Raw genomic sequence first — 19,035 nt, 5'->3', positions numbered from 1 at the left:
CTCCTTGCCTTGGGCCACGATTGAAATCAACATAAATGTTAAGCATCTGTCCTCCTAATACATAACCGATAGCCGGACCCAGCAATGACATGGAATAACCAATTCCTGCAGAGTAGAAAGATAATAGTTTGTATTGTAAGGATCCAAAATGCATTTGGCCTAGACGATCACTTTTAGATTCCACAGAAGCCCACTGAAAGCATGCAGAGTAAACATGCAGGAGGCTGAAGCTGGTCCCAGGAGCAACCCCACATATATTCAACTTATTTATTTTTATCCATTATGACATTTATGCGCCACCTTTCCTCCAAGCAGCTCAAGGCGGTAGACCTTGTTCTCCCCCCCTCCCCATTTTATCCCCGCAAAAGGGCATCTCAATGAGCTTCATGGCCAAGTGGGGATTTGAATCTATGCCCTAGTCCAGCATTCTAACCACTATGCCATTTATTTATTTATTGCATGTGTTCAACCTCTTGCGGTTTTGCACACACTGGACTTAGCATTGGACTTAGCAGGGCTTATGTCTCTTGTGGGCATGTATACAATGGTAAGCAAACAAACAGAAGGCACAAGAGGTACTATGGACATTCTTCCAAATATTGACGGATAATCAATATAAATGGGCATTTCTCGAAATCAATTTCAGCTAAGCTTACCTATGTAGACTGAAGACTTGTGCTTGGGGACACTATCGTCGATGAAAGCTGTTCCCAGTGTGTAAAGAGGAGTCCCACCTGCTCCCAAAATCAGCTGCCCCAGCAGGAAAACGTAGAAGTAGTTGGAGAGTTGACTCTTTTTTATGCCAGGGTCGCATGTGGCATTCTTAATTGCAGCCAGGTCTACTGGACAGATATCTGGAAGTGAAAGTTTGTTACATCAATGAAATTTATTTGCTTTCAGATGAATTAGCATAGGTCTTGGGTTGTCCAAGGTACCACTGAACCCAGCAATTGGTGCAGAACACTAAAGAAGTTACAAAGCAGCTTTTAAGGTGACATGGGGAGAAGATGCAGGCTGTTCAGGATAACAACTTTCAATGGTTGTTTCCCCCCCCAAAAAAAATTGGGTAGCCCATGTGAGGACTACAACTCCCATCAACCCTGATGATTGGCTATGCTGGCTGGGGCTGATGGGAGTTGAAGGCCAGCAACATCTGGAGGGCATCGTGTTGGATAGCCCTGGAACAGGGGGTGACATTGGAAGCGAGTGAGAATGAATCACAACAACGAAATGTAAAGTGTTAAAATGAAACTACCTTTCAACTTCTGTACTTTGCCCACCTTCAATTTATATAATATCACCATTAGAGATAATATCACCATTGCAGAGTGGTGGGTAAGGATTACTAAAATAATATCTTATGTACTTTGAACACCTTCTCACACAGAAAAAAGTGCTATCTAGAGAGATGTTGCTGTTGTTGTTGTTATTATTATTATATACAATTATATAGTGCATTTTTATCCATCATCATAAATAACCCGACATACATGTATGAAATACCTTTCACAGAGCTGCAAAATATTCACTGTGCATAATGTCAGCACTGCTCCATGAAGATCACTGACTTTTCTTCTGGGAATATTTTAACTTTGCTCAATTGAAAGAGTATTGTATTGATATAGCTTGGATATTCATATCACATAAGCAGCGCAGGTAAGACTACATTTTTATTGACCCAATGTGTATGAAAATATGGACGGCAAGCTTTCAGATGGTACGAAGTTCTTCCTTGGTGGTAGGACATCTGCTTTGCATGCAGAATGTCCCAGGTTGCAATTTTCCTGCTCGGAATTATGGAGAGCCATCACCAGTCATTGTAGACAATATTGAACTAGATGGACCAGCACTCTGCATAAGGAAGCTTCCAATGTTCCTAGGTTTTTCAAAGCATTATTATGGGTGCACATTAGTAGCATAGTAAGTGGAATCTGCAACAAAATTTTGCTGTGTATCCTCCTATCTAATCCCCCCCCCCCAGTCCAGCTATTCCCTCTAAGCAGGACATCCCATTTTGTTGTGGCTATTGAACTTGCTCAGTCTTTATTGAGCTGCTGTTGTATTTTTGAGGGAGGGGAACTTATAAAGTTCTTTTTTTCCTTTATAAAGTTCAGAATCCCTCAAGCCTGCTGCTGCTTCCCTCTTGGCCCATTTTTACTACAGTCCTGGTGGTGTTCGCCATTAGCGTTCACTATCGAAAGGAGGTATAATAATAAATGCCACTAGAGGGAGCTCCCATTTAATTAATCTGAAGTATGAGAATCATCGTCTATCAAAACAGTGTTCACCTGAAGAAATGTAGGATTTTTAAAGAGAGAGAGAAGAATACATCTAATCTTTTTTTCAAATGAAGCCACAAACTGCTGGTATCATTCATTATGTTTATTCCAATCCAAATAACTTTCTTGTACTATCCATTGGCCATGACTAATCTGAATCAAAAATAAATTAAAGCAAAACAGGTGTCGTGCCACAAATATTTAGATTTCTGCGTCTCCCTTACAGTTCACTGCAAATTTCCCAGGGTCTTTTTTCTGATCTTTTTGGCCGCCAAGGAAAGAAAAGGGCGACTTTATAAGTCACTGAAGTGTTTACATTGCTAAGAATATATGCCTATCATCATAGCAAGGAAGAGATAGATAGAAAGGCCTCATATTTTAAGGGTTCCAGAGTGGAAAGGCGGGGGGAACAGCTCTCATTGTAAGTTTAAAGCGGAGGAGCCTGTGTCAAATTTGCTGCTCTTCACTATTATATGTGCCCAAGTGTGATGTTCTTGGAGGGGTCTATTGGAACACTACACCTGTATGGAAGAAAACTGGCAGCCTGTCACTTGAATGGGAGAAAACTAAGACATGTACCTTAGGACTATTTCACAGCAGGGACAATGGTATCATCTCCTGGAGTGCAATTTGCCAATCCTCTGCATGTCCCCGCCACCAAATAACTAACAAACTTTTTTGGGAAAGAAACCCACCAAATAAGCCAAGTGGAGAAAAGGGTGGGCTGTGTTAACTTGCATAGTTAAAGGTTAAACTACCATTTTTATTTTGAAAAATTCCAAAATTCCAACTTTTGAGCCCACCAAAACTCTTCATCAAGATGGATATGTTAAGCAAAGGGGAGGGAGATGAGAAAAACAAGCCTGGTTCAATACTGAATACGCTTTGATTAAAAATTCTTTTTGTTATATAGCTTTAGAGGGATGTGGCTATGGCAGTCAAGTTAGTTGATGATCCAAAAAAAAAAAAAAAAAGGACGGCTAAAACAACATGGGATTGTAAGGAACTCCAAAAGGATCCCTCTAAACTGAGTGAATGGGAAGTAAAATGTCAAGCGCAATTCAATGTAAGCAAGAGATGCACACTGTGATAAAAATAAAAGATCCTAAATTCCCATGTATGTTTATCAGGTCTGAACTGGTAAAAGACCTTGGGGTCACAGTGGATAGCTTGAAGGTGTTTACCCACTGTGAAGCAGCTGTGAAAAAGGTAAATTTCATCCTAAGGATCATTAGGGGAAAGATTGAAAATAAAACTGCCAAAATTGTAATGACATAACACAAATCTAGAGTGCAAGCACACTCGGACTACTGTGCATAGTTCTAGCCACTGCATCTCAAGAAGTATATTATGGTGCTGAAACAAGGTGCTAGAGCAAGTCCCCTATAAGGAAAGGTTACACTGTTCTTTTGGAGGGGGTTAGTTTGGAGAAAATCTAAGTGGGAAAATGATAAGGATGTATATAATTGTGCATGGTATGGAGAAAGTGTAAAGCAAGTTTTTCTCCATCTCTCATGATACTAGGAGTCACAGCCGTCCAATGAAGTTGGATGCTGGAAAATTCAGAATCTAGTCCTGCATGCTGTTCTCAAAGTGGTTAGCCTATGGTAAGCCCACAAAGGCTTCCTTTGAGCACAACAGCACTCTCCCCAAGAGGCAGTGATGGGCACCAAGTTGGAGGGCTTTTAAAAAGGAATAAACAAATTCATGGAGGATAAGGCTATCAGTGGCTGCTGACCACAATGGCTGTGGTCTACCTCCACTGCTAGGTATTTACAGTAGTTGATAGAGCAGAGTCATCTGCCTCTGAGTTGCTGAGAATCCCACCTGTGGCGTTCACTCTTGTGCTCAGGTCCTGCTTGCAGCCTTCCGGTTGGCATCTGCTTGACCATGGTGAGAACAGAATGCTGAACGAGACCAGCCTTAGTCTGATCCAGCAGAGCTCTCCTTATGTCCTCACTCTAACCCTGCTCTGCTAACATCAATTGTGTGGCAATTTTTATCCTCCTTAGAAACCTTGCCAGTTTGAATGTATAATGGGGGAAAGCGAGTCTGTGTCATCCCATATCAATGAAGATGAAACGTGCTTGACCACTGGGCTAAAAGATGATGCCTCAAATAGACGTATTAATTTGACTCTTCCCCATCTGAAAGTCTACTAAAGCCTTGTTCTACTGTACTTCATTTACTTTGTTTGGGGCGGCAGGTGTTCCTCAGTGAATGAGATGTATGAAACCCTATTGATGTCTACCCATAGCTGCCAAGTCTCCCATTTCTCGTGGGAAACCCCCGTATCTTAAACCGTTTCCCACTGGCAGCCCGGATTCGAAAAAATCCCGTAAATCCCCGGATTTCCTACCTGCCAGGGAGGCTCCATTTTGGGTACTGGTGCTGCCCGATTTCTGGTGCCCAGACATGGGTAGCGCGGCACCGGAAGTCGCTTCTACGCATGTCCGGACATGTGACTTCTGGTGCTGCTCTGCCCGTGCCTGGGCAAAAAATTGGGCAGAGCGGCACCGGAAGTTGCTTCTACGCATGTCCGGACATGCGACTTCCGGTGCCACTCCGCCCATGCCTGGGCACCAAAAATTGGGCAAAGCGGCACCGGAAGTCGCTTCTACGCATGTCCAGACATGCGTAGAAGCGACTTCCAGTGCCGCGCTACCCATGTATGGGCACCGGAAATCGGACGACTCCAGCACTGGAAGTTGCTTCTACACATGTCCAGACATGCGTAGAAGCAACTTCCGGTGCCACGCCGCTGCTGATCCCGCATTTTTCAGTGGGAGACTTGGCAGCTATGTGTCTACCATACCATCTTCCTAGCACCAGCTGAGGAGCTATAACAAACTTATGCTGTGTACATACTACACCTTTAAAGCACATTTGAAGCACCTTCTTTCCCTCAAAGAATTGTGGGCACTGTGGTTTGTTAAGGGTTGTTTGGAATTGCAACTCTGCGAAGGGTAAAGTGCACTTACCGTAACTCTTGGAGGGAAAGAATGTGTTTTAACTATGATTTAAAGGTATGGTGTGTACACAGCCTATAGGCCAGAATCTTGAATGCCAGCCATTAGATGTAGTATTTATAATTTCTTTTAGTTCAGTTCAAGTATTTTTTCCCCGCACACTTCAGCCAACGAGCCTCTCAGTGGGGCAACCTGTTCTGAAACTCAACGTGGCCTTCTTCCAAGCAGCCGGTTGACTGCAGAGCTGTGTTTGCAATGCTCTCTGTCAGGCACCTATTCAAAGATGTTGGATCCTTCCCTACTAGGCAACCTTTCCCAGCACTCATTAACTCCACTTACGATAAAGAGTAATGGGATTATGTTTTCTTCTGCCAGATTCTCACAGAATAAGAAGATTACAGAATTTCACGACAATCCACTTGTAAAAAGAGCCAACAAGAAAATAAATGAGAGCTAAAGGGGAGCGGTGGGAAATGGAGACCACTTCTTTCACAAACAATATTTCATTGCAACTGTGGGAGATTAACTTTCATTTACACCAACAGCTTTGGTTTGCTGGTAGGAAACCGAAAACGTAACGGTCTCTAAACTGCAAGAAGTGAGATGCTTAGATTGAAGTGACCTGTTCCAAACGTTTGGGTTCCCTTCCCCCCCCCCTCTGTTATGGGATAGAAAGGCTCCATAGCCTTGGTTAAAATGGCGGTGCTAATTTGTTTTTGTTTGTGTTGTTGTTTAGTCGTGTCCGACTCTTCGTCGGTCTTCGTTCGGCGGTGCTAATAATGCAATGCAATAGTACAATTATGCCATTTATATGTTAAAACATAACATTAAGAATTAAATGAGACACCTTTTGTGTCAGGGCTAGCCCAGGATGTTTTGCTGCCTTAGGCAAAATTAGGAATGCTGATGCACGCATTCACACCGCCTGAGGCGGCCTGAGGAGTAAAGGGAGGTGGGTGGCAGTGGTGTCATTCAGGTGGGTGGGTGGGCAGAGGGATGGATGGATCTGCTATTTGAGGCAACGGGTGGGCCATCCCTGCTTTGTGTTGTCTTCTGCTCTTCATGTAGAAACTCACTTGTTGTTGTTTAGTCGTTTAGTCGTGTCCGACTCTTCGTGACCCCATGGACCAGAGCACGCCAGGCACTCCTGTCTTCCACTGCCTCCCGCAGTTTGGTCAAACTCATGTTCGTAGCTTCGAGAACACTGTCCAACCATCTCGTCCTCTGTCGTCCCCTTCTCCTTGTGCCCTCCACCTTTCCCAACACCAGGGTCTTTTCCAGGGAGTCTCTTCTCTTCTCATGAGGTGGCCAAAGTATTGGAGCCTCAGCTTCAGGATCTGTCCTTCCAGTGAGCAGCCAGGGCTGATTTCCTGAAGAATGGATAGGTTTGATCTTCTTGCAGTCCATGGGACTCTCAAGAGTCTCCTCCAGCACCATAATTCAAAAGCATCAATTCTTCGGCGATCAGCCTTCTTGATGGTCCAGCTCTCACTTCCATACATCACTACTGGGAAAACCATAGCTTTAACTATACAGACCTTTGTAGGCAAGGTGATGTCTCTGCTTTTTAAGATGCTGTCAGCTAATGGTAGAAGACCATTTTTATTTTTGATGAGGCTTGGAAGCCCTCACAGAGTAGGTATTTAACTTCTTCACCCAGGCATTACCTCTCTGAGCTGGCCTTCTGGGTCATAGCTGTTTCTCTTAAAGGTTAAAAAGAAAAGAAAAGTGGTCTCTTAAAGGACCACCATGCTAGATATTTAGGTGATAATGCATACATTACATACACCCTTAAGAATCAGAAATACACAAAAGGGTATCAAACTTCTAATAAATAAATAAAAATCAAGCAAGTTCAAACACTGCGTGCAACACACATAAAAAACAAATGTGGGACTTCCGCTTGGGGCGCCGTAGAAGATGGCTGAAAATAGCATCACTCCGGCCATCATTGGATATTTGATATTTAAAGTGGGAAATTTAATAAAAAATGTTTATTAAACAAAAACAAAAACAAATCTGCACCCATTTCTGGCATTTATTCCCTTCCAGCAGCTCTCCCTAGTCTGGGCTGCAAACTGCTTTTAGTTTTAAAAGCGGGTTTGATGAAAGGCACTACAAAAGCCAACAGGAGAGAGAGAGAGAGAGAGAGAGAGAGAGAGAGAGAGAGAGAGAGAGAGAGAGAGATTTAAGAGGAACAAGGAAAAGAAGGGGGAAAGCCACTAAGACAAAACCAGGCAGGTAGACAATTAAAGGGAACTCTAAGTAATATAATAGGAGTGGATGGAGTTCATTGGAGTTAGACAAAGGTGCGCATTCAGAGTCTCTCAGGCCTGTCTCCGGTTACAAAGTCCTAGGATGCAGTCTCCCTGGCAAGAGAGCCTGTGGTTAATAAGTGGAGTTGGTGTCATGGGTGCTCTCAACCCTGCTGTCATGCCCACACCACCCCCACCACGTGCCAAATTATAATCTGTTACTTCATCATGAATAACTCAGAGTAGAAAGCAATCCAAATCTCGAGCCTCACCCCTTCCTCTGCATAGCCCCACCCTAGGTTCACGTTATTGATTATGGTAGCATCATGCTATGTATTTATGTATCAATCTATTCAAATACTGCTATATCCTAAAAACAACAACAACAAAGCGGTTCATGACTATGATACTGATATATCAGGTCCTCCCTAACAAGAGGGCACATGTTGCGGTGCGACCTGACAACCAGACCCTGTGTTGTGGGTGGGAACACTGGAGCGGCCACAACACCCTATTGGTGGTCCCTCAATCTTGGGTGCAATTGGGCAAGAGGGACGCCAGTCAAAGCTATTGAGGGACCACTATTTAAGCTGATGCACGTGTCCCTGAGCTTCCTCTTTTGGGTTCAGTGCATCTGAACACCCGCCCACCTCTCCCTATTATTAGGGCTAGCGCTTGGCCTTGCTATAGCATCGTGTGTCACCTGTCGTTGGGACAGGGGCACGGCAGGAATTTTCCCCACTTGGCTGATTGGCTGGTGCCATTTGGGTTTCGCCTGCCGCGTAGCAAATCGTCACAACTTGTAAGGTTGAGAATAGGCTCTGGTTCAGGTGGATAGGGGTGGCAGGATGCCTAGCCATCCCTATGTGTTGGGTATTCCTTTAAGAAGGAATACACAGACTCATGGTTGGTCTTCCCTGTGAGGGGTTGTGCCCTGAGCCTGAGTCCAAGGGACATCTGGGTGATGGCCAAGCAGGGTCCTGCTTGTCACTATCCCAGGTGTTCACCCATGGCTGACTTATGGTTGGTGCCCAGACTCAGCGCTGCCTGCAAGGGTGCAGGGAGCTAGTCGAACCAGAGCCTATGCAACCACTCACTTGATTGTGATCAATAAAGTTGTGGCCTAAATTATGCCAAAAACCAAACCAAAAATTTGAGTCTTGTCTGAATTTATTTCTGGGGGTGGTTAAAAGGTCTCCACACGCAAACAGTGAAAACCACATAGGTTTCATCAAAATTGCCTGCAGGCATTTAAAGTTGAAACAGAAGGCACCTGCTGAATCTCTACTGACAGAGCATTCAATGGGTCTTATTTTATGAGCATGGGTGGAATCCATCTATTGGCTTTTACATAAAGGTACATTGCACACTAAGCAAAACAAGAAGACCCCATAGATAAATGTTGTCAATGTCAGGTATAAAAAGGAGGGGGTGGGAAACCGATCAAAAACCAAGGCGCAGCTTCTGAAAATCGTTCAAAAACAGGAACACTCACTTCCGAGATTCGATCATTTGGGAGCTGATTTGTTCGTGAGCCAAGGCTTTTGAGATCCAAGGTATGACTGTATACAAAATGTATAAATTCAACTTGTGTTTAGATAGACAGATATAGATATAGACACACACACACACACACACACACACACACACACACACACAGGAACCATAACTTCAAAATGACAATGAAAGAAACATTTAAAACATAATATCTTACCTTCTACTTTCCCCCCGTATATATATGGTCCTGCAGTAAAATGTGGCAAGGAATAAACAAGTCCTCCTAGTGCTATCAAGAAAGATGCAAAGGCCAGCCATCTTGGTTTGTGCCCTCTTTCTCCATAGAAGGATATAAAAAGGCAGAGCAAACAGAAGGAAATGTCATAGCCGGAGGAGATTATACCAGTGAGGGAGCTGTTCAAATCATAACGCTTCTCAATGGTGGAAATGCTCACGTTTACCAGTCCATTTACCACAATGCCTAAAAGAAAAGAGACATAAAATCAGATAATCGAAGGATACATTGATTTTTTTATGATAGCACCTTTCTACATAGGCTCCCTTGTCTAGCAAGACAGACAGATGCCGCCAACAACAACAACAACATGGCTGGGTAACTTTCTGTTCTTTATACATCAGTATTGTTTCCCCCAAAGTATTTTATTATTGTGAAATTGGTACAATGATTTGAGCCAAAATATACACAGTGAAGTAGTTGGAGCTGGGTTATGTATGTGTGTTATTTATAGATTCATCATTTCAGACACTGTTTAGAAATGCGAATGATTAAGCAGTACAGTGGTACCTCTGGATGCGAACAGGATCCGTTCAGGAGCCCCGTTTGCAAACTGAGCAGTGTGCAACCTGAAGCACCGAATCTGCGCATGCTCACCACGCAATTTAGCACTTCTGCATGCGCGTGACGTCATTCGGCGCTTCTGCGCATGCGCGAAACGCCGAACCTGGAAGTAACCCGTTCTGGCACTTTCGGGTTCGGCGTATTCTTATCCCGTGATGTATGCACGGGATGTATGCAATAGGCAGAACTTGTTTTTCAGGTCCTCTGCCCACTGATGTGACACATCATGCCTTGTAGAAAGTCTTTGGCTACCTATGATTCCTGAAGGAACAAAAATGTGCCTATGTGTTGTTTGCTTTCCTAACATTTAATCTAATGTGTGGGACAAAGCTCATCCACACCCACAACAAAGAGAGGCAAGATTTGGGTTTAGCACCCTTAAAAGCAGGAAAGAAGGTGGGAGGGACAGGGTTAAGAAACGAACCTATCCCTCAGCACAACCTCAACTCAACATGAGAGAAGGATGGGAGACTCCAATTCGCTTCTACTTCAAGTAGCAGAAGGTCCCATCATCTCTGGTGTGGCCGACACTTCCTTATGGCTCCATCCCACACTGTTTTTGCCATGTCTTGCATATAGGAAATTGTGTGTAACAGACTGATGGAAGGAACGTTATCTTCAATCAATCCACTTCATGTGATTTTCTGCATGCAAAGGTTACCAGAGCGATATGGGACAGAGGCACAAGGAAGTGCAACAAAGCTGCCATTGTAACGTAAGAACTGTCCTTGTGAAATTCGATCTCTTAGCAAAAGACAGTCAGTTGCTGGTGTATACTCAATATCGCATTACTACCACCTTGGAAGACTAATAAAAATGGCCAGTCAGATCTGTAAACATAGTGAGGATTCAAATCCAAAGCTGTGGCTATAAAACTGGGGAGGTGGTTCTGCTGAACCCAATAGCTTCGAGTGTCCCTGAGCACAGAGAGTCAATCGTCCTCCTGCACCTTGAACCATTGTTTTCAGAAGGTCATTCCAGGACTTGGCAGGGGAAAGTTGTTCCTGCAGAAAGCACCTTCATCTCCACAACTGTGAAAGGACACCAGAGCACTTCCTGAACTGTTAGCCAAATTAGCACATAGCACAGGAGGGTGGTAACAGGCTGGCGCCATCAGCAGGCTTGGCATCGGCCTCAGGAAGACATGGTGGCACAAACCCCTGAGTTTGCTTCTGGAAGAATCTCCCTCCAGTGGATCTATGGGTGCTGCCAGGGAACAAGCAGCTCACCCCCACACTTGCCCTCCCACTGCTGGACTCCCATTAAAATATTCTGTTGTTTTACTTTATGTTAACTTCTGGGACACAACTTGTCCACCTAGAAATATGCTTTGCCATTTCTGTGCCCCCTGCTCCTCCCCCCCCCAAATTTTTTCCTGGTGCCACCATTGAGTGTGTGGGTTGTATCTTCCACTGTGTTGTGTTTGTGTCTTTGCCCCAGGCAGTGGGAGCTGCCTTGTTTTTTCTCCTTCACACTTAAACTGGGCAAGCGAGTGAAAGTTGAAAGGATTGGCCCTCTGCCCAGCCTCCCACAGGGTGTCAGTAAAGGATTAAGAGATAGTACAGTGATGAGCAACCTTTTGAGCTTGGTGTGTCAAAATTCGTCAAAAAACCAAGCATAACTTGGGTGGTGTGTCACTTCGAGAAAAAAACCCATAATTTCGCGATATTTATAGTTTAAATAACAAAGATGTATAATTGTAATATATAACTGTATTTAATAAACCAGAAACTAATTATTTAACCAAACCAAACCAGGAACCCCTTATTTATCACAAAGTGCCCAGAGTTGTTGAGCTTTTTTGGGGAGCTGCTGACCAAAGTTTGGGAGGGTTTTTTTTGGGGGGGGTGCAAAAGCTGCTGCGCTTTTTGGGGGGGGGAAAGAGAACAGAAATAAATGACGAATAATACCTTCGCTGGAACTAACACGCAGCACCGACATAGTCTGCCAAAGCGCCAAAAAAACCAGCACAGAACGGGTTAAAAATGAACGCTGTTACACCCAATCATCGTCTGTCAAAGTGCCAAAAAAACAGCACAGAAAGGGTTAAAAAACCAATCTCTGGCTACCAGCAACAACAGCAGCAAAAAAGGATCCAGGTTTTAACAGCAGAGACAAGCTGTGGCGTGAGAACAACAACAGCGTGAATGGGCCGATGGGGCGCGTGCCAGCAGTGAGGGCTCTGCGTGTCACATCTGACACGTGTGTCATAGGTTTGCCATCACTGAGATAGCAGGTTCTCTGGTGGATAGGGAAGTAGGTGGTGGCAGTGGTAAGGAGAAGTTAAGGCCTTCTCACCAAGAGCTTTGTCCCACAGATTTCTAGTATATTTCACATGAAGAGGTATATTTTCAGATAAAGGCCTTTTTTTCATTTTGTTGGTTTTAAATAGGCATGCTTTTGGACTGCAGCCTCATTTTATTTTACAGTTCATGGATGTTAAAGGATGGATTGCTGGTTAGAGTGTTGAACCAGGACCTGGGAGACCCAGGTTCAAATCCCCACTTAGCCATTAACCGAACAGGGTAACTTTTTGCCAGTCATGATCTCTCGGCTTAAACTACCTTGCAGGGGTGCTGTGAGGACAAATGGTGAGGTGAGAGAACAATGTACAGTGCCATGAGTTCATTGGAGGAAAGGTGGGACAGAAATGAAACAAATACATAAAGATAATGCACACATTGTCCATCCATACATTTCACAGAATCATAGAATTGTAGAGTTTGGAAGGAACTCTGAGGTTCATCTAGTCCAGGCATCCCCAAACTTCGGCCCTCCAGATGTTTTGGACTACAATTCCCATCATCCCTGACCACTGGTCCTGTTAGCTAGGGATCATGGGAGTTGTAGGCCAAAACATCTGGAGGGCCACAGTTTGGGGATGCCTGATCTCGTCCAACCATCTGCAATGCAGGAATATACAGCCATCCCATGAGGGGATCAAACTTGCCACCTTGGTATTTTCAGCACCTTGCTCTAACCAACCGAGCTATCCAGGATAAGAGTAACAGAGAGCTCCACCACTGGGGGGTGAGCAAGCAGTGGCCACAGCTACAAGGAGCAGTTTCAGCCACCCCTCACCTGTCCCCTTCCTCTGAATAGTATGGCAAAGAGGACTACTGTATAAAAAGCAGTGGCTGAGTTTGCTCACTGACATTGCTGCTGCAGCAGGGACAAATTGCAGCCAACTTAGCTTAGTGGGAGAACACAAAAGATCCCAGGTTCAATCTCCACATATGGAAAGAAGAAACTCACTCTGAAACATTAGAGTTAGTGTAGGCTGGGGTAGGGGGCTAACCCACTGCCCTCCAGATGTGGCTGGACCACTCCTCTCATCCCCTGACAAAAGCCAGTGTGGAGTATTGGTTAAAGCAGTGTTTCTCAACCAGTGTGCCTCCAGATGTTTTGGGACTACAACTCCCATCATTCCTGACCACTGGTCTTGCTAGCTAGGGATGATGGGAGTTGTAGTCCCAAAACATCTGGAGGCACACTGGTTGAGAAACACTGGGTTAAAGGGTCAGACCAGGGCTGCAAGACCAGGGTTGAAATCTTCACTCAGCCATGTACCTCACTGGGTGACCTTGAGCCAATTGTTGCCTCTCCGCCTAACCTACCTCACAGGGATGCCGTGCGGATTAAATGAGATGGGAGGGAGAACCCCATTTGCCACCTCTGGCTCCTTGGAGAAAAAATGGTGAGGTATAAATGTGATGAAATGAATAAAAATAATAAAATAAATGGTCTGTGATGTCAGGGTTGGTAGGAGCTGAGAGCCCAGCAACATCGAGGTTGTTCAGTTGATTCGAGTGCGGTGGTGATAAAGCCAAAGTTGAAGGTTCAATTCCAATATGGGACGGCTGCCTTGCAGGGATTTGGGTTAGAAGAGGATCCTCAACATCTCTTCCAACTCTACAAATCCAGGTTGGCCACTCCTGGCGTAGGTCACACTAAGCCTACCAGAAGGACCAGTGGCCTGATTCAGCTAGGTTTTGTGGTGCCCCAAAACCCTGAACCAGTGATGTGCAAATAATTATAGAATCATCAAGTTGTAAGAGGCCCCAAAAGTCATCTAGTGAATTTTAGTCCAATCACGTGCATTGCCAAATCTTGATCACAGTGAAATACGAGAGATCCCTTCAATGCACAACCTTGAAGGATACCCATGATTTGGGGTGGGGCAGGGGTGCCAACTTAAATATGGGGGGGGCAGGTAAACCCCACCCCGCATCATAGATCACAAGACATGGTGCGCACATACCATTTGAATGGCAATGCCCATCAATAAATATCCGAGGGGGCTGGGTCCCCCAAGGAGTTGGCTCCTCTGTTTGGGGAGGTGGCCGGGGTGCAGGTGGGGGAGGAACGTATAGTTTCATCAAACCATCAAATTGTACAGTTGGAAGGGACCAGTCCATGGGGCTCGAACCCTGAGAAAAAGAGTTTCATTCTCTACCAACTGAGCTATCCCAGACATTTGATCTGAATCCTTCCCCCCCTCCCCGCCCTCTACTTGCACTTTCTTTTCCATTCGCCTTCCTCCACACCACCGCAACCCATGCGCCACAAGGGCGCACTTGACCACGCACGCCTTGGAAGCCTTGCGGGGGGAAATCCCTGTCCCCTGGGAGTGAGGGGGGGGGGACCCCGCTGTCTTCTTTTCTCCTCACCTTGGAAGACGGAGAGGAGACTGTAGAAGAGCAAGTAGCCCTTGGGGCTGTTGCAGACCTGCAGCGCGGCGGGCGCGAACCTGCCGATGCCGCAGAGGTGCTCCTCCGGGTCCAAACTGTACGACGCGCCCAACGACGGACGGCCGAGGCTGCCTGAGGAGAGCGTCGCCCGCTTGTGCTCGGCGCCATCCGGGCTGGAAGGCTCGAAAGCCGGGTTGTCCACGCCATCTTTCTTCATGGCGCGCAGCCCAGGAAGGACCTGAAGCACCTGCTACCGACTTTCCCCACACCCACCACCGTCTCCGGAGACTCGAGGCCGGCTCCCAGCAGCAGCCTCCGCGGTTCCAAGATCAGAGAACGCTTGGAGAATAATGGAAAGAGAACAGCAGGCGGTGTGGCAAGGAGACCGTCCCGGTTTAAGGAACCGGGAGGAGCTGCAGAAACCCGAGGATGAAACTCCCCGGGAGGTGGGGACCTCTTGGGGAGAGATGGCGAGCGAGCGTGGCTCTGCTGGAATGACCAGTTTGGTGTGCGCGCGCGCGTTTTCCCAGCTCACATGGCCAAGGCGACGGTTGTCCTCGTTCGGCTCACCTAGGCGTGAGGAAAAGCAGCGCAGGGAGCAGGCTGAGGGGCAAAAGGCCACAAATAAGAACAACAACAACAGAACCACTGATGGACATCCCTGTCTGTCTGTCTGTCTGTCTGTCTCTCACACTGCCTTCCAATAGTTTCAGATTCAGATTAAAGAAATAAAGAACAGGGAACCTCTAGGTGTCACCAACGTCCACCTAAATATTGCGTCTCCTAAGGTGTTTTTGTTTAGGGCTGCCACTCAGCTTCCCAGATTTCTTTCCTCATGAAACACAAACACAGCCCTTGCCATGTTGCCGCATCCCTAAGCAGGTGAAGCGCATGTGAAAATGTTGCAAACGGGTGCCTAAGAAATATTTGTTTATTTAGTGCCTATGGAATCAATGGGCCAGGTGAAAAGGTAATCCAGCTTTTTAAATGAATAACTAAAGCTTCCACAAATGGCAAGCAGAATGGGGTTTTTTTTAAAAAAAAAAAGAAGAAGAAGTTAACTATTGCAGGGAGATGAGCCCTTCCTAAGGAAGATCTGGAATGTCGGAGGCAGCCTGCTTGGTGACAGTTAAGAGTGGCAGTTGGTCAGGGGTGCCATGGCAACCAGGCTGATTTGGACCACGAGTGAGGCTGAGGGCACATTTGATGCTTGAAACACAGTGAGGTCATTTCCCTGCCCCTGTTGCGTTTCAAGTCACTTTCTTACCTAGTTCAATACACCAGAGAGACGGCAGGGTTGTCTTCATCTGGTTGCCCAATACTCGATTTGTTTCCTCCAGCCATTTGTGCATGTGCTGTCATCTGCGCATGCGCAACAGCTGCCTGAAATGTACCCACCTCGACTCAACAGCTTCTTTGAGGGAAAGTACCCAAGTATTTCTCAAGAAGCCACGGGATATAGATGGATTGTGGCTAACGCCATGTGCATACAGCTGCAGACGCCAGCGGTGGGAGCACAATGGAGCCAGAGTAAATAAACAGTAATGTGCACACAGCCCAAGGCATGACATATGGGGAGCCTTTGGTGCTCAGGTGTTGCTGAACTGCAAGTGCCATCATCCCCTGGCACTGGCCATGTTTGCTAGGGCTGATAGGAGTTGTAGTTAAGAAATATCTGGAGGGTCAGAGGTTCCCAACTGCTGCAATCCACATTCCTTCTGAATATGATCATGAGGTATCAAAGCTATATCACCTCTAACCTTTGGGAAGAAAGGGAGACCAGGTTTACAATATGGCTACTTCCACTGATTTCATGTGGAATTACTGGCAGAAGCAAGGAATACCGAAGCTTGCTATGCTTTAATAAATGTATGTGTTTCTCTCCTCCCTTCTTGTTATCAGATGTGTTGGATGTCCACTTTGATCTAAGTGTTGGCAAGACTCAAATTTTAAACAAATTGTATCTGATCCTTCAAGTTACTAGCTCAGCCGGTAGAGCATGAGACTTAATCTCAGGTGGGTTCGAGTCCCGCGTTGAGCAAAAGACCTCCATTGCAGGGGGTTGGACTAGATGACCCTCTTGGTCCCTTCCAACTCTATAATTCTATGTTTCTAAACATGGAAAATAGGCATAACCAGTGTATGATAGCAAAGTCTCTTGTGAGGGCTTTTTTCCTGTGGTTTTTTTTCCCCTTTTCTGTCTTTTGCTGTTGCTTGTTGACTTTAAATATTATATATTGTATTTTTAATGGTGTTGTGCTTTTAAGCCTCCCAGGGGATAATTGTTGATTGGCAGCTATTAATTTGTGGCCCGCTGTGACCCTTCTTGGGTTACTTGTTAAACTGGAAAATTAAGTCCTCCACTTAGAAATGACAGACAGGTATGATCACAGTTAATGTTTAGCTTCCTATTGCTAGATCAGGAAGCGACAAGCTCTTCAGATAGGTTATCACCTCTCAACCCAGTTATATAGACATCCTGAGTTTGATAAGACAGGAAAACAGCTTTTTTTTAAGTCTTTGCTTTCATTTAAATCATTACAAGAACTCTCCTCAGGACCTCCATCCTTCTCCTCTATCACTCTCTGTCGCTGAAGAGGAATCCACCTACTACATCAAATGCAAAACTCACAGAAATACGAACAAATATTGCACACACTCTCACTGACAAGTCAAGCCCCCACTCTCTTTTCCTCTCTTCTCCTACATTCTGCTTTCAAGCCCAATCACACACCTCTTTCTCTGGGTGATCTGCTCTCTTTCTCCTGTTCCATCAATCTCCCCTTCTTTTCCTAAAGCAAGTGGTTCAAGTCAATGTCCATTTTCTTTCTGAGAAGACCTTCACCCAATCAGCCACAGGCCCCCTTCTCCTTCCTGTCAAGATCTCTGTCGCCCTCCCCCCCCCCCCAAATCTTTCCCTGGCCAATTTCATAGCATCCTCCTTTCTCCATGGAGGCTGATAGTTTCACTCCTTTGAAACGTAGCCTGTTTGGTCATGCATTGCTTATCGTAGAATCAAAGAAACATGGAATTGTAGAGTTGGAGAGGATGCCAAGGGTCATCTAGTCCAAGCCCAGTAATGCAGGGCCCTTTTGCCCAATGTGGGGCTTGAATTTACAATCCTGAGATTAAATGTCTCATGCTCTGCCAACTGAGCTACTTCGTATGAATGTCTGTGTTAACGTATCTGAAGAAGTGTGCATGCACACGAAAGCTCATACCAAAATAAAAACTTAGTTGGTCTTTAAGGTGCTACTGAAGGAATTTTTTTGTGTTAACTGATTCTGTCTTACACCATTTTAATAACTATGCTGATTCACTTTTATTACACTAAATTGCCTGAATTATTAATTGGTGGTATTCTTTGACTTCATAAATCTTTAAACTTTCTGTTTCTGGACATACCCTGGTCTCAGTGTCATAAGATCCTAAAATGGGTGTCATACGGTTACATATGAGAACTGCAGGCTTGCATGCAAACTACACATATAACCTTTTATTAAATGGAAGCATGGGAACTGTATGTATGTGTGTATATATATGCAGGGCCGGATTTAGGTTTGATGAGGCCCTAAGCTACGGAAGGTAATGGGGCCCTTTATATGTCCAGCTGTCCTTTGTCAACAACAAATTGTCACTGTTTTTTTGTGTTGAATATATGCTATATGGTAATTTATGGACCTAATAGAGTGGCACTGTGGTCTAACCAGAGCCTAGGGCTCAGGAGGTCAGCAGTTTGAATCCATGCGACAGGGTGAGCTCCCGTTGCTCAGTCCCTGCTCCTGCCAACCTAGCAGTCTGAAAGGACATCAAAGTGCAAGTACAGTGGTACCTCGGGTTAAGTACTTAATTGGTTCCGGAAGTCCGTACTGAACCTGAAGCGTACTTGACCTGAAGCGAACTTTCCCATTGAAAGTAATGGAAAGTGGATTAATCCGTTCCAGACGGGTCCGCGGAGTACTTAAACTGAAAGTACTCAAACCGAAGCGTACTTAAACCGAGGTATGACTGTAGATAAATAGGTAGAAAGGTAAACGGCGTTTCCGTGTGCTGCTCTGGTTCGCCAGAAGTGGCTTAGTCATGCTGGTCACATGACCTGGAAGCTGTCTGCGGACAAAACGCCGCAGCTAGAAGCTGCGGACAAAACGTAAAGCAAGATGAGTGCCGCAACCCCAGAGTCGTCCGTGACTGGACTTAACGGTCAGGGGTCCCTTTACCTTTACCTAGGTATCTAAAGCCATTTGCACATAACAAAATATGTATTTTATCAAAGTAATTGTTGAACTGTAATACAATTAAGAAGAAGTATATTAATAGTGAAATTAGGGGGGGGGGCTAAGCTATAGCTTCTTTAGCTTATATGTAAGTCCGGCACTGTAAAATATATGTTTGGTTTTTGTACTTGCAAACACATACACATATATCTATGAAGGGCTGGGGGAGGTACCGTAGTAGATAGGTAAGGGTTGTTTTCCCTTCTCTGTC

At 45.2% G+C, this 19,035-nt stretch overlaps 1 protein-coding gene across 1 annotated transcript in view; it reads right to left on the bottom strand.

Moving 5' to 3' along the window:
- Positions 1-15,191, bottom strand: part of SLCO4C1 (solute carrier organic anion transporter family member 4C1) — a 30,681-nt gene extending 15,490 nt beyond the window's left edge. Inside the window, exons 1-4 of the mRNA XM_035100188.2 lie at positions 14,530-15,191; positions 9,218-9,481; positions 657-854; positions 9-105 (exon numbers count right to left, since the gene is read on the bottom strand). Coding sequence (XP_034956079.2) covers positions 9-105; positions 657-854; positions 9,218-9,481; positions 14,530-14,767 — 797 coding nt within the window. The 5' untranslated portion in view covers positions 14,768-15,191. The remainder of the gene's footprint in view (positions 1-8; positions 106-656; positions 855-9,217; positions 9,482-14,529) is intronic.
- Positions 15,192-19,035: the final 3,844 nt, after the last annotated feature.

Source organism: Zootoca vivipara, chromosome 11 (genome assembly GCF_963506605.1).
Source record: "Zootoca vivipara chromosome 11, rZooViv1.1, whole genome shotgun sequence".
Lineage (NCBI taxonomy): Eukaryota > Metazoa > Chordata > Lepidosauria > Squamata > Lacertidae > Zootoca > Zootoca vivipara.
This window is presented reverse-complemented; position numbering and strand designations above follow the sequence as displayed.